Source organism: Trichoplax adhaerens, genomic scaffold (assembly GCF_000150275.1).
Source record: "Trichoplax adhaerens TRIADscaffold_100 genomic scaffold, whole genome shotgun sequence".
NCBI classification, from domain to species: domain Eukaryota; kingdom Metazoa; phylum Placozoa; class Uniplacotomia; order Trichoplacea; family Trichoplacidae; genus Trichoplax; species Trichoplax adhaerens.
The window spans coordinates 1-14,229 of record NW_002061035.1 but is presented as its reverse complement, the minus strand read 5'-3'; the positions used below and the strand labels follow the sequence as shown (position 1 = coordinate 14,229).

At 32.3% G+C, this 14,229-nt stretch overlaps 3 protein-coding genes across 3 annotated transcripts; 1 reads left to right on the top strand and 2 right to left on the bottom strand.

The window, feature by feature from the left end:
* Positions 1-448: 448 nt before the first annotated feature.
* On the top strand, positions 449-1,360 carry TRIADDRAFT_62523 (uncharacterized protein; the record flags this gene model as incomplete). The annotated part of the gene is made up of 1 exon (XM_002118449.1): positions 449-1,360. One exon carries the CDS (start codon positions 449-451, stop codon positions 1,358-1,360), a length of 912 nt encoding a protein of 303 aa, XP_002118485.1.
* Positions 1,361-5,922: 4,562 nt separating this feature from the next.
* Positions 5,923-7,134, bottom strand: TRIADDRAFT_62522 (uncharacterized protein; the record flags this gene model as incomplete). Its single annotated transcript, XM_002118448.1, has 1 exon — positions 5,923-7,134. The coding sequence occupies one exon, from the start codon at positions 7,132-7,134 to the stop codon at positions 5,923-5,925; it is 1,212 nt and encodes a 403-aa protein (XP_002118484.1).
* A 4,767-nt stretch (positions 7,135-11,901) lies between these two features.
* Positions 11,902-13,095, bottom strand: TRIADDRAFT_62521 (uncharacterized protein; the record flags this gene model as incomplete). The annotated part of the gene is made up of 1 exon (XM_002118447.1): positions 11,902-13,095. The coding sequence occupies one exon, from the start codon at positions 13,093-13,095 to the stop codon at positions 11,902-11,904; it is 1,194 nt and encodes a 397-aa protein (XP_002118483.1).
* Positions 13,096-14,229: the final 1,134 nt, after the last annotated feature.

Here is a 14,229-nt window from a genome sequence, read left to right as displayed (position 1 = left end):
CAGGATATTATATACTGTTAAACAAATAGTACAGGTATTATTAAATGGGTTAGTTTATGGCATAGAATTAATTAATCTCTATTAAATAAATTTACGAGCTTCGATCGGTCCCTTGTATGGTGTGCTGTAGCTGAAAATGTACTGTTCTTGTGTGATAATGATATAATAATGATATAGTAATAATGATATTGATGTAAATGTTCTATTCATACGCTTATTGACTTATTTTTCCGTCGGGAATTGATAAATACCAAATATAGAATTGCTGCAATTAAATTTTGTAAATGATTGAAAATATATATACCGTACGTATTTGATTTTATATCTCAGTTATTTTCTCCTTGTCGGATATAGCATCCCGTCTATCGAACTTTTCAAGTTCACAAAAGGAAATATAGAAAACATGAACACTTCAAATACTTTGAATGGAACTAAAGCCATTTCGATCATGGCTCTCCGCTTCGCTACTTTTAGTATTTTGCCAATATTTATACTAGGAATAGCATTTAATTTATTACTGATCAGAATTTTATTTACTGATCCTAACTTCCGTAAAACAACTTATCGTCTAATACGAATGGCAGCAATATCTGATACTATCGGTGGGACAACAATTCTTCCTGTGTTGGTCGTTTATGGGATTGAGAGAGATTATAACTTCAGCGCCATTGTGTGTAAAATCAGCTTTACTACCAATTATGCATCTACTTCCATTTCTACTATGACATTAGCATTAATCGCAGTGGATCGCTATTTCGTTGTCATTAGACCACTCTCGATGTTTTATAAATGCCATAAAAAAAAATTTCTCATTTTAACTCAAATCTTTATTTGGATAGCATCGATATCGATTGCATCACCAATCCTAGTGTTTCTAACTACGAGCCCTGGCAAAGTTACTGTTTGTGAATATGCTGCTAAGGACCTTTCTGTTTCAATATATGTTTTCCATTTAGCAACTCTGATTTATGTTATTCCTGTTACCATCATTATTATCGCTTATACAAAAATTATAATCTTTCAAAGAAATTATACCAGGCCTGGATTTTGGACATCGGAGCAGCTTCAAGATGATTTCATGAAAAGAAAGAAATTTAACAAAATGCTAATATTAATAACTTGTTGTTATGTAGGGATAGGAATCCCTCATTTATTTTCTACTATGATCTTAGCAGCAATGGGGATAAAACTTTCACATACTTCTGGCAATAACGCGTTTCTAGCAGTTATTATTCACGGTTCTGTCGCTTGTATGTTTTCAATGGGTGTTGTCAATCCGCTTGTCTATATGATATTTGATAAACAAATCAGGATCGCTATGTTCTCAAAATTGAAACGACTGTTCTGTTGTAACTGCTAAATGTCCATTTTCAATATTTCCTTCGTGTAATCCATTATAATTAATGTTTTGTGTGTATTTTGAATATTTTCTGATACTAGTCATAGATATAAAGAAGTAAGAAGTCATTTATCTTAAATTGCTTTAAAAATGTGTGCATCCAGGTTAATGTTTCCAGTAGTGTACTAAGATTGTTAAATAATTGTTTTATGCATACTATGACATAGTCACGATAATTTTAAAATCTTTTTTGACATTTCTGTTATTAGCGTAGATCGAACCCTGCTTCATATACTTACATAATAAGTATACTAGAAGTGAATGACGACCTAAAATATATTAAAGTAGCATGGTTATTTATCTTCATTTATTTGTGTGTAGAATTCTACTTACATCATAATATAACAATACGTTATGAGTAATGATGTCTCCATCCCAACATTATCTTCATCTGATACTTATAGATATACATATAGAAACAATCTGTTAAGCAGTTTGCTATCATTTTAATCCTTTTTCTGCCTTAAGAAAGTTAATAATTAAGTAATTCTTAACGCCGAGAATGATTCAATAATTTAATCAGTCCGCGTTCATTTTATTTCTAATCAAAAGTAATATTGTGATTTTATGCGTTGGAAATCAAATAAAAGACTATTGCAAATATTAAAAATGCTTTGATTTGGCACCTCATCTACTATCAACGAAATAATACGACAATAATGTCTCGTAAGTAAAAGTTTTCCATACAATGTAAAATTTTCCTTTACGATATCGATAAAATGACGATACAAATCAGATAATGAATAAGTAACAAAGGACCAAATATAAGGTTAATTTGGTCATGTTAAAGGATTAAAATCTTCATTATATTACTGTACTTCATTTTAGAACTATCGTAGAAGTTTGGTATAGTTTATTGAGCATATACAAATTTTACAATAGTAGATATAAGCAGTCTTCTATTCTCAGAAGTAGACCTACTGTTAGATTTGTACATGAATTTAATTTATTGATGATGGTAAATACTTATCCATCGAGATACGGCATTTGATTAATTTAAGTGTTAAGAAATTATCTAAGCGAGTGCATCGTAAATTATCAATCTTAAATTTTGATTATAATTTTAGCTACGAAGACATCGATTATTTGTTTTCGTCTGTATTATCATTAGTCTTTACGTTTACGTGAGAGATTTGAAGACTGTTTATGACTGAAGGCCAGCAGGATCTTAACCTCAGAGGGTTAACCTCGGCTAATTTAGTTATTCTCAAATAAATTTTGATTATAGCAATAAAGACGTTATAAATTACACTACTACTAAAATAAAAGAAGCTGGGAAGGAAACACCGCCTCTTCATCATATTTACTTATTAATAAAAACAAAACTTTATTTTCATAATTGAATCTAACAAAATTAATTTCAGTATTAGTTTGACATCTTATTTTATACACTATTTATACACTATTTAAGAGCTAACAATAGCTTATACTTTCATAAAAGTTGAAACGAACAAATAACATAGCGAAAGCAATTATTAATATGAATGAATTGTTCTTTCATTATTATGGTTTGAAAAATAGCAGGAAGTGAATATATTCTGATCGTGTTTGCTATGAATAAATCCCTATAGAAATATCAAAATGCGTTATACGGCTATGTTGTGTAACGGAAGTGGAAGTTGAGCTAGCAATTGTATTCTCTGTCATAGTATTTTTGAGATACTAACATAACTATCAAAGTTATCTCGTATAACGTGAATGACCTGGATTGTGAAGATAAATTAAAGTCGCCAAGCATGATTAGTTCTATTGTTGCATAGGACTATAAATCTTTCAAATCCTTGATAATTTAAAATACTGTATAGCCATAGGAAATTCTATGCTCCAGATAAACATTTAATCAGTTGTTAATAAGATTATAGTGATCGCAACATGAAAACTAGGTTATGGTCTAGGTATATGATACCTTCGTCACATACCTAGACCATAACAACTGTTCGCATACCTCGCCCGTTAGTTCAGTCATCATATAGATCGCCCTTGTCATCACGATCAGCATAGATGATGCCTTTGTCACATACCTATACTGCAATAACTATATCGTGATTATATAGATTAGAAAGCTTAGTCGTCGTAATTTTTCACAAAACTGTATAAAAGTAATGCCTTGCTGTATATCATTAGAATAAAATTTTGTATGCGTCTTTATATTGAAGAATTTTATACTTCTGCATCTACGACTTGACCTTTATTCGTACGGTCATGATTCGTCTTCCATTAGTCTGACGAGAAATTCTAGTAAAAAAATTTACAGAGATACTAATATTATTTATTTATACAAGTTACACTTAAACAATGTCAAGACTTAATTCACAGCTACCAATGTAAACGGAATATGTAAATAGGATTTCGCTGTTTTTATTCTTCAAGTTGTTTGAATAAGATATATTTCCTTTGTAAGCTACTTTTAGAGAGGCATAAGTGAATAAATGTACTACAACTAGTATAAAAATAGGTTGACTAACGCCAGCAGTAGTCTGACTTAATATTAATCGATTTTGACGGCTTATCACTTTGAATTACTTATAAATAAATATAACATCAGCCTGAATTTAGTCTTGTGGAACCTACATTTGATTATGCTATTAGTAGATTCAATTTCAATTTAAATCCAATCTCTGATAGGACTTCTACCCATCAAAATATCGTTGTCGCAATATAGCAAAATTGAAGGTGCAGTACTATTAAAAGTACTAAATCAACAATTCTTTATCCATAGCCTGACTTACTGTATCATTTTCACGATATTTCTAAAGGAATCGCTAACTATTATATCATATTTTTCAATAATAAATTGTAATTTCTTCAGCATTACGTGTGGAAAATAGGTAGCTTGATCCGATAAATTTCGATGCAATATTTTTAATAGCAAATCCTAGTTATTGCAGCGTTGCGTGAGGAAAATAAGTAGCTTGATCCAATAATTTTCGAATCTCCTCCAGTAGCTATATCTAATCTAGACTATCGCTTATGGCTAATCATTTTGTGTAAGTGATATTAAGCACTAACTGTGCAGGCGGGAGAAAAACACTAACCTCCTTTGATACGATATCTAAAAATACGATTCCTAGTCTATCGCTTATGGCTAATCATTACGTCAGATTGACATTCATTTGTAATTGCCACAAAGTTAACTTAGAACTACTACCCTAAACTAATTGATTACTTATTCCTACCTCCACTGCACCTGGAGGCCTACTGTGTGGTAGTCCTATACTACTTACGGTCACACAGGGATAAGACTGTTCTAAGAGTTTAGCATAGTTTTTATTAATAGAGTAGCCGTGTCACGTTCTGTAATAGTTACATAATTAGTATGTTACCTTCTTTCTATATATGGTTAAATATCACGATGTTATCACGTCAGGCGTATATAGATGTAGTTATGGTACTATATTAAGGTTATCTATATATGTATTCTCATGTTGCCATACTTGGCATGATAGTCTATTTGTAATGACTAAACTAGGGAAACCTTTCTGTTAGTGATGATCTTGTGATCTACGTCAGTAGATCAAAGGTCACAATAAAGAAAGTATATAAACTCTTCATTTTAACTATAAAGTTAGTTCTTCAACTTAATTACTGGGTCTCCTTGCTGAGTGCAGATCTAGTACTTGTTACAAAATTTGGAAGTTGTAACAAGCCGAAAAGCTATCGAATCACGAACTGAGAAGCTGAGCGTTCGCTCCTCTTTTTATACCATACCACCAAACTTGTGGTGTACACATAGTAATTTAGTAACACAACATTGACTGGTTCATATAGGGAAACAACCCTCAATAAACTATATAGTTTACTATAGATACAACTAGCAAACAACTTTAATTAGCAATAACTAATAAATAGCCAATTAAACGAAGGAGGCTCTGCACGCTTATTGCACGTTACTCGAACTTTGCAGTGGGTAATGAGGTCTACCAGTAGAAGCGCTATTAAAGTTATATAATTCGATTAACCTAAGTCTTTCGATAATTAATTCATGCAATAGAGTTACATCTATATGTATGCATACAACATGTGCACAGTGACATACTGTATAGTCTTAATTACAGCACCATTAAGGGAAAATATTCCCATCGTGTTCAAATATTTCGTTACTTTCGTGCCGCATATGACGGTTACGCGACTATAGGAATTAAAATGATTAAGTTAGAAGTGCAAAAACATAAATTATTTAAAAATGTCGTAGTTGGAAATAGTTAACTAACGTGACGATTAAAGATCTAAATTTATTGCATCATATGTGCGAAAAAGAATAAGCGATTATTTAAGGAGGTAAATGTTTAACTACTATAGTTAGCAATGTCACGGCTAGCTCTAACTCTAAGTATACTGCATTATAACTGGTTCTATGCGTATACGTGTACGAGCTCTCCGTTTATTTTCGAGAATTTTTCTAATATTTTCATTCTAGTTATTTTCTTTCCAATCTGAAAAATCGGTAAATAAAATAATGATATAAATGAGGTAGCCTAAACGTTCATTTCTAAGGTAATCGACCTCTGGTTTGCTATGTTGAATCAAGAGTTGTCTGCAGTTTCGAAGCTTGATAAAGAAATGTTCTCGATACTATCACAGTATACATGAGACCAGAAAAATCTGGAGGCATTTTGTAGGCAGCATCCCCATTCAAAGGCTTTTTTTCGATAAAATTGAAATTCTTTGTTCTGAATTTGGTCTTTATAAATTTCTTCTCCAGCCATTTCATTGGGATACTGTTTATGTGTCGCTGCACAAGCTAGAAATATATCAATAGGACCTGATGCGATGAGTTCCTTTTTCCAGTCATGAACTGACGGAAGATTGTTAAAATCTCTAGCTGTACTCCCTATTAGAACAATGGCTGGGGTTTCCTTTTTTAAGGAAATGAGGGGTACATTCTGATATCCAGTTAAGGTAGCATCAAAATAAAGAAAGATCTCGTTTTCTATCTGATAATTTCTATCTTGGCTCTTGAGCTGAGCGTGTAAAACTATAGGGATCTTGTATTTAATAGCTGCTTGAATGACTACTTTGCTGACCCAAAAGCATGGCAAGCACTTGAGATGGCGATGAATTATTACAAAATCTGCTGAGATTATTTGTTTTACAGTCTGATCCATTTCTAATTGATATGCCAAACTTTGAATTAGCTCTACTGAATGTACGGACAAACTTTGTCTTAAATGGCTTACAAGCTTATTAGTAAAATTAGATCCTATGTGACTAATTTCTCCAATTTTTTTTATGTCTGTATACTCGTTCAAAACTAGAGGATTTTCTTTACTTGGTGGCTTGGATATTTTCACTTTTGTAAGCAAGTAAGATTGGATTAGAAAATACTCGCTAAAGTTTAAATGAATTTCAATATCACTTTTGAATAAATCGGATATAGGTCTTTTATTAACTATCCGATCCAGATTTTCGATAAGGTTTAGGCAATGTATTCTGACTCGGCTTATCTCCGATAGAAGAGCTTGGCTATCTACTGGATATCTCAAGAAAATAAGGGCAATCTGAAGAGATCTAATTTGGCAAGCATTTTCTCCAACAAGTGGATCAAACCTGTTGATATCTTTCTTCGCTACGATTTCTAAAGCTTGTTCTGTAGCGATTATTAGTAGTAGATATTCGCGGAGACCATTTTCCAATTTTTTGGCTTTATTATTATTAGGATCATAAGGAAGTAAATGACTTAAGAGAAAATCTCTTTGATTATTGAAAGGAGACAGAAAATTTTTCTCTAATTTCATATCTGTAAAAATGGAATTAAATCGATTGGCTACTAGTGATGTTCGACTAGAGTTTTAACTAAAACAGGAAATTAACTTACTGTTGGATTTGCACGAGTTCGAACTTAGTACGGTATTTTCTGGCAATATATATCTTTAAATTTCTCCAGAAATTTTATGAGTCTAATGGATGACACATTGAACGAATGCTGAAATTAATCCTCAACCAGAAAGGATACAATTCGACGCCAATCTACCTTGTGAAGACTTTCAATACACCTAAGCGAATTACGCTAACCGAACTTTACACAATAAAGTTAATGACAATTTCTTTCTTATACCAATAAAATATCGTATTGCCGATAATTTCAAAGATTAGACTGTCTACAAATATCAAATTTCAAAAAAATCGAGAAAATATACGAGGGTGAAAGACTGTTGCTTGTTCAAATCAGGAACTTTTGAAAAAATTCGTAAATGCCTTTCAAGAAAGTAAACTGCATTGCATGCACACGCTTAATGCAAGCACAATAAATACGCCTTCCGAATATACGAAATCCTCTTATTAGCAAACATAGATGATAATGTCATTTCATTTAGGAGTAGGCGAGACAACAGTATCCAATAGTCGCAACTACTATACTACCCTGCCAAACTACGTCAATATAATGTTAGAGTAAAGCATCGCTAATTAGAAACCATTCAAAAATATCAGACCATATGTTAGGGTTAGGGTTAGGGTTAGAGTCATCGCTATATAAAGTAAGTAAGAAGATATAATACAAAAGAATTGAAAGGTTCAAAGCGGAAGAATTGTAATTACTGTTGAAATTCAAGCTTGTAGTGCTGTATAGTATCTATTGTTGTATAGCTGTACCTAATAATATTAGTCTAGAAGCTGTTATTTTGGAGAAATAATAACTTAATTGAATGCAACCAATACCAAAGTATAATGCGCGCGAATGGCTAAATGGAGTTGAGTGAGCCAATCTAAAAAAAATAGAAGGATATTACACATCATATACATATGTACTTAAAAGTGAAGAATTATATTATTACCAAAACCAGATGGATAGATTGGTGTACAAATTAACCCCCTGGATTCAGAATGATCGCTTACGCCAACTGTCAATTGTGTCGTATTATCGCATTTATAGCTATGATTGATTGGATTAAGAATGATAATTAAGTAAAATGCTGATTATTTTGTTTACTCACTCGTATTTGTCCTTTAGAATAATCTTTACTGCCACATATTAGCATTAGTATCGTCTTATCACAGACACAAAAAACTTAGATATTGTGATATTATAACAGAATAGTAATAAATCTCAAATAGGTATATAAAATATAGGAGCTCGAAAGAGCTCGCAGTTGAGACGTACGTATGTATCAAATTGTTTATTCCTACAATTACCTATGTATGATAACTTAACTGTAATAGCATACTTGTTATTTAAAAGATGCTGATAACGTAGTTAATATGTTTATAACGACAGATAGAGTATATAAGTGAGATAATGATCAATAAAAATTGTTGTGTGTGTGTGTGTTTGAGTTACGGTATACAGAAGTGGTCTTACGGACTAAACTAATATTGACTATAAGTACTAATTGGTTTCTTGTGTCGTAAGGCTAGTCATGGCACGTCTTTCCAAGCCAGGTATAAAATAGATAGCTTGACCAAAAGAATGCCTATTGTTGCCCATAACAGCGGCGACATTGATTGCTATATACATATCATATTAGTGGCCGCCAATTGCATCTTGACTGCTGATTGCCACAATTAAATTAAAATTATCGCAAAAGTATGCAGCAACTGTGATAATGAAAGACAAAATATCTATAGGTATATATTTGAACGGACTTATATGCATTTAAAATATATGTTAAGGAATATTTATCATAAACCGACGAAATTATCTCTCGTTATACGCATTAAGTAATTTGGTTTATTCGCCAAAAGTTAAAATCATTACGTAAATGCAAAATTTTTCTTATAGGCACAAAAGATAATATTGAATGTTAGTTATAATTAATTAAGGTCCATCAGCATAATGAATTAAATTAGCGGGCGAAATTAACATTATCAGCTTAACTATTTATAATGGCTTAAAATAATTACTTAATTATTTCGAAGAGGAAGGAATGCGACTACGTTTATATAGTAGATTAATAATCATTAATAATTTAGGATGCTACAATACATAGGGTAATAATCAAATGCAAAGAATTCTGGTAAGCTGTAAAGCAATGCAATCCATATTGAAATTTTAATTTCCGATTTTGACACCCCTACTGTACAGTGTACAGTACCTACCGTGCAGTACAATGTGATTATTTTCGATGTCTCCTCTTCGTTAAAAAATCAAAGCTGTATTCCGTTGAAATTTCTGTATAGTATTTATATATACCCATAGAATTATTAGGCTACAACCAAATATAGAATTTATCTAGTTTGGGCCTGATTTAGCCTGTACAATTATATGTTTAATAAAATAAATCGATATCATTCTAATTAATGCCGAGTATTGATATCAGTGGCTATTGAATAATCATTCGTCGATGTCTCAATTTTTTTAATTAAGATACTTTATTGTATTATAGTAAAGAGTGTTTACTGGATCTTAAATTCTAGACTAAACTTTCTTTTCGATATTGCTACCGTTACGCACGAAAGAATAAAGGATAACGTTCTATAACGGTTTACCAACAATATTGTAATCGTATTCATACGAAAGTTTGTGATCGATGATGTTGCAGAGAACTTGTTGTGTGGATGGTAATCTAGACCAAAATCCCAATAGTTTTAGTTTACAAGCTGAAATACTCGTTTTGGGGGATACGAGTCATGGGCGAATAACGTATTAATCCCTTCACTGCTGCATACCGCGCTCACGCTGCAAATTAATTCAAGCAGATTACTCTTAGTGCAGTATTGTATGATATTGTCTATCAAGTGCAAAGAATTCGTTATATAAAAATAAGATTGAATGTATAAAATAGATTATTGGCAATAGGGAAGGTAATTTATGCGGACGATGCCAAGCAAGAAATGTATTAAAAGGAAGTTCAATTGATTGGCGATGCTGTGATAATCTGATTCTAGTAAATCTTATTTAAATTCAAGATTAGCAAAATACACGAATTTTGTTCTGATTCTATCACATATTTGTGTTCAATAAAAGATTTTGCTTTATACTATAAATTAGGATACCATCCAAATTTAATTAAAACTGCTAAACTGCAGAATGAACCTCATACCTATAAGTCAGACTAATTATAATCATGGGCGCGTTTGCTCTCGATATTTATAGAGAAACATACTTACCGGTAAGTTGTAAAGTAGATTTTAAGCAAGATATAAGAATGAATAACATCATGATAAATGATCTTCCTCTTCTTAAAGATACGGTAAATCTTAAGAAAAGCTGTAATTATCGTCGACGAAGCTTCAGTAATGAATTTTAACATGTTTCGAGTGAAATTTTGTCACAAACTGCAATACCTTCTCATCTGGAAGTAAGCTAAATCTAAGACAATTCAATCGATAAAAAAAACTATTCCGGTTTAAGTTTTTCTTGAAGTAAATTCAATTTCGTAATGACAGACTTAATATAAATGCATTAAACTAGCAACGTACTCTCACTGAGTACGGCACTCCACTCCAATTTGGTGCTGGGATGCACTACTAGATGCTCTCGTTGGTATAATATTTAGTAGTCCACGGTGCTAGTAGCTATTCGGTGTCCGTGCCATTTCATTGCTTTCTTCAGCCTCAAACCATTAATTTACTTATAGAGATTGCCATGAATTCTTCATTTACATTTAATTTCTTTCAAATACTGTGCTAATTAATTTGTACAATATATTAATGAAATAAACAACAAAGCGGAATAAAGAAAAAGTGGTTTATTATTCAAAACTCTGAGCATAAATAACTGACTGTGATGGAGGGTTCGAAGAGTCTGCGGATGTAGACTCCTTAGGCATTTCACAATAATGATACGAGGGGTTATTAGAAAAAGAGATATTTATTGTAGAGAATAACTAGATAGAGTGTGGTAGTTAGTCGTAGATCAGCGCATAAGCTGTCATGAAGTAACATGTGCAGAATACTAACACTAACAAGTGTAACTGAATCAATCTGAGGCAGAAATCATTAGTATTACTGAACCAATCTGAGGCAGAAATCATCAGTATTTATAATTTTAGAGAGAGAACATATGAAGAGAAGAGGATTGTAGAATTAGATACATCATATACCATAAACAGGCTATAATAGTAAATGATTGTAGGATATAGCAAAGGCTGTAGGTGCTATAAATACCTAAACATGGCAAGCTATATTTGAGCATAGTTGAAATAGGCTATAGAACTAAATACTCTACATACTACGACACAAACACTTAGTCTATACCACGTAGAGGTATGTATATTCAGAACATAACAAAATATCTGTATTAAAGAACATGTCTAAAAATTACAGTGAAAACTAAATACACTACACCGACATTAGCTAAGAATTTCGTAGACAATATAGATTCAATACGCAAGTCAATGCACAAGGCATGGTGGAAAAAAGTAAACGATAATGCATAATTCTGAAATCCACCTTATACCTACAGTATACACTACATTTCTTCATTAAAATAAGACATTTAATAAAGGCATGTTATGACTTACAGAATGGTCATACTACTGTATCATTGGCAATAAAAAATGAGATAGTCTAACGATGAACTTTGTGATAATCGACAAAGGCTCTTGTTACTTAGAATGAAGTTGTTATTCTAATTTCGAGCTTTCCTGCAGCATATTTTCAATATGATCACAGTATGCCTGCGATAAGAAAAAGCGCGAAGAATTTTGTAGACAACAACCCCATTCGAAAGCTTTCTTTCGATAAAATTCAAACTCTTTGTCCTGAATATTGATTTCAGATGTTTCATCAGGATATTGTCTATGTGCTGCTGCATAAGCTAACAGTAAATCAACTGGGCCTGATGTGGTTATTTCCTTTGTCCAGTCGCTTATGGACGGAAGATTACTAGAATCTCTGCATGTGCTACCTAGCAGAACAATCGCTGGAGATTCTTTTTGTAAAGAAGAAGGACAAACATTCTGATATTTTGACGAAGTCGCTTCAAAGTAGAGATAGATCTCATGTTCCAGCTGATAATTTCTATCTTTGCTCTTTAGCTGAACATGCATAACGATAGGAATACCATAAGACAGTGCCGCTTCCGTGATTACTTTTGTCGTCCAAAAGAACGGTGTGCACTTGAGCTTGCGATGCATTACTACAAAGTCTGCAGAAATCATTTGTTTTATACTCTCTTCCAACTCTAATTGATAGGCTAACTCCTGAACAAATTGCACTGAGTGTTCGGATAGATTCTGTCTTAATCGAGCTACTAGCTTATTAGCAAACGTAGATCCTACACTGCTAATTTCTTTGATTTTTTTGGTATCAGTATACTCGTTTTTAACGATGGGATTTTCTTGTCTAGGAGGCAAGACTATTTTCACCTTTGTAAGCAGGTAAGATTCAATTAGGAAAATTTCATCAAAGTTTAAATTGAGTTCAATATTCTTTTCTTTTAGCAAATTGGATAAAGAAAATCCTTCTTTAATCACTCGCTCAATATCTTGTAGCATGCTTAAGCATTGCAATTTAATTCGATTTATCTTGGATAAAAGGACTTGGTTGTTCACTGACGGATGCTTAAGGAAGACAAGGGCTGTCTGAACTGCTCTAATTTGGCTAGCATTTTCTCCCACAATCGGATCAAACTTATTGATATCACGCTTACTCAGCATTTCCATAACATGTTCTGTAGCTATTACAAGTACTAGATATTCTTTGAGGCCATCGATTAATCTCCTTTCTTTCTTAACATTAGGATCATAAGGAAGTAGTTGACTTAGATGGAAATCCCTTTGGCAATTGGAAAGGGACGGAGGAAATTTCTTCAACATATTTTCTTTTTGAAACGTCACTACCTAGACGAGTGCTAGTGATTTCTTGACTCGAGAGCTGGCTCTAACCCAAAAATGATCATTCATTTAATAAAAGCTCTACGTGAACTTTTCCGCAAAGGCAACTAATCACTTCTTCCTTCCAAAGAAAGTTGACGAGTTCAAAATGCAATACATTCAGTAAGCAGATGCTCAAAATTAATCAAATATATCAGCTCTATAGTAAAGGAGGAACGCCCACAATCTTTCTTGATATTGTGGATGTAACGGCAAAATGGAATCCAATTTAGTACAATGTACAAATGAAACCCTGACGAATGGGATCTAAATAATAAAGCAGAAACATCTGCAATCTTTCTTACGTATGTGGACATATGGCCAATGTAGAATACGCTATAGTAGAATGGAGCAAGAAATTACGACGAATTGGGAACGATTTTAAACAGAAAGCAAATGGCTGTAACGTCATCTAACTTGCGAAAACTTTTAGTGAATATTGACGAATGGATCAGGGCTTCGTACTATCAACTTGAAATAGTGATGCATTTTGATAGAACCTTCCATAAAATGATCGAGTAATACTGTAGACATTGCATAGTTATGTAATAGCTATATATTTACAATTACGTACTTACTTTCATGATCGTACGACATCAATCAAAAAAATCAAAAAAATCATTGAAACTGGTGAAAAATATTGACAAAGCTCGAATATTCGTACATGTATATATAAAAGCAAATATTATTCCATCAGTCATTTATTTGCATGACGCTACAGATTATCAAATTGTCAGGCAGTCTAATATTTACTTTTGTATAACATAATTTCCAATTTTTGCCTTGTTACTATTAAATGATACCTTTCATTGTTTTACCCGTAGAAATAATGTGATAACTCTTCAAAAAATTGATAATGAATTATCGATGACAAAACTACTTCCATATCCAGTTATCATAAACAACATATCTTTACGCCCAATCACAGCAATAATTAGCAATACAAAATAATTCAAACTAACATTAATGAACTTACCAAAAGAATCATTTTTGCTTTTGCATGTAAACTAGAATTAAAGTTAACCGTTCGATCGGCACCGGTATTCTGGTTCACGGTAAGATTAGTATCAAATCCAT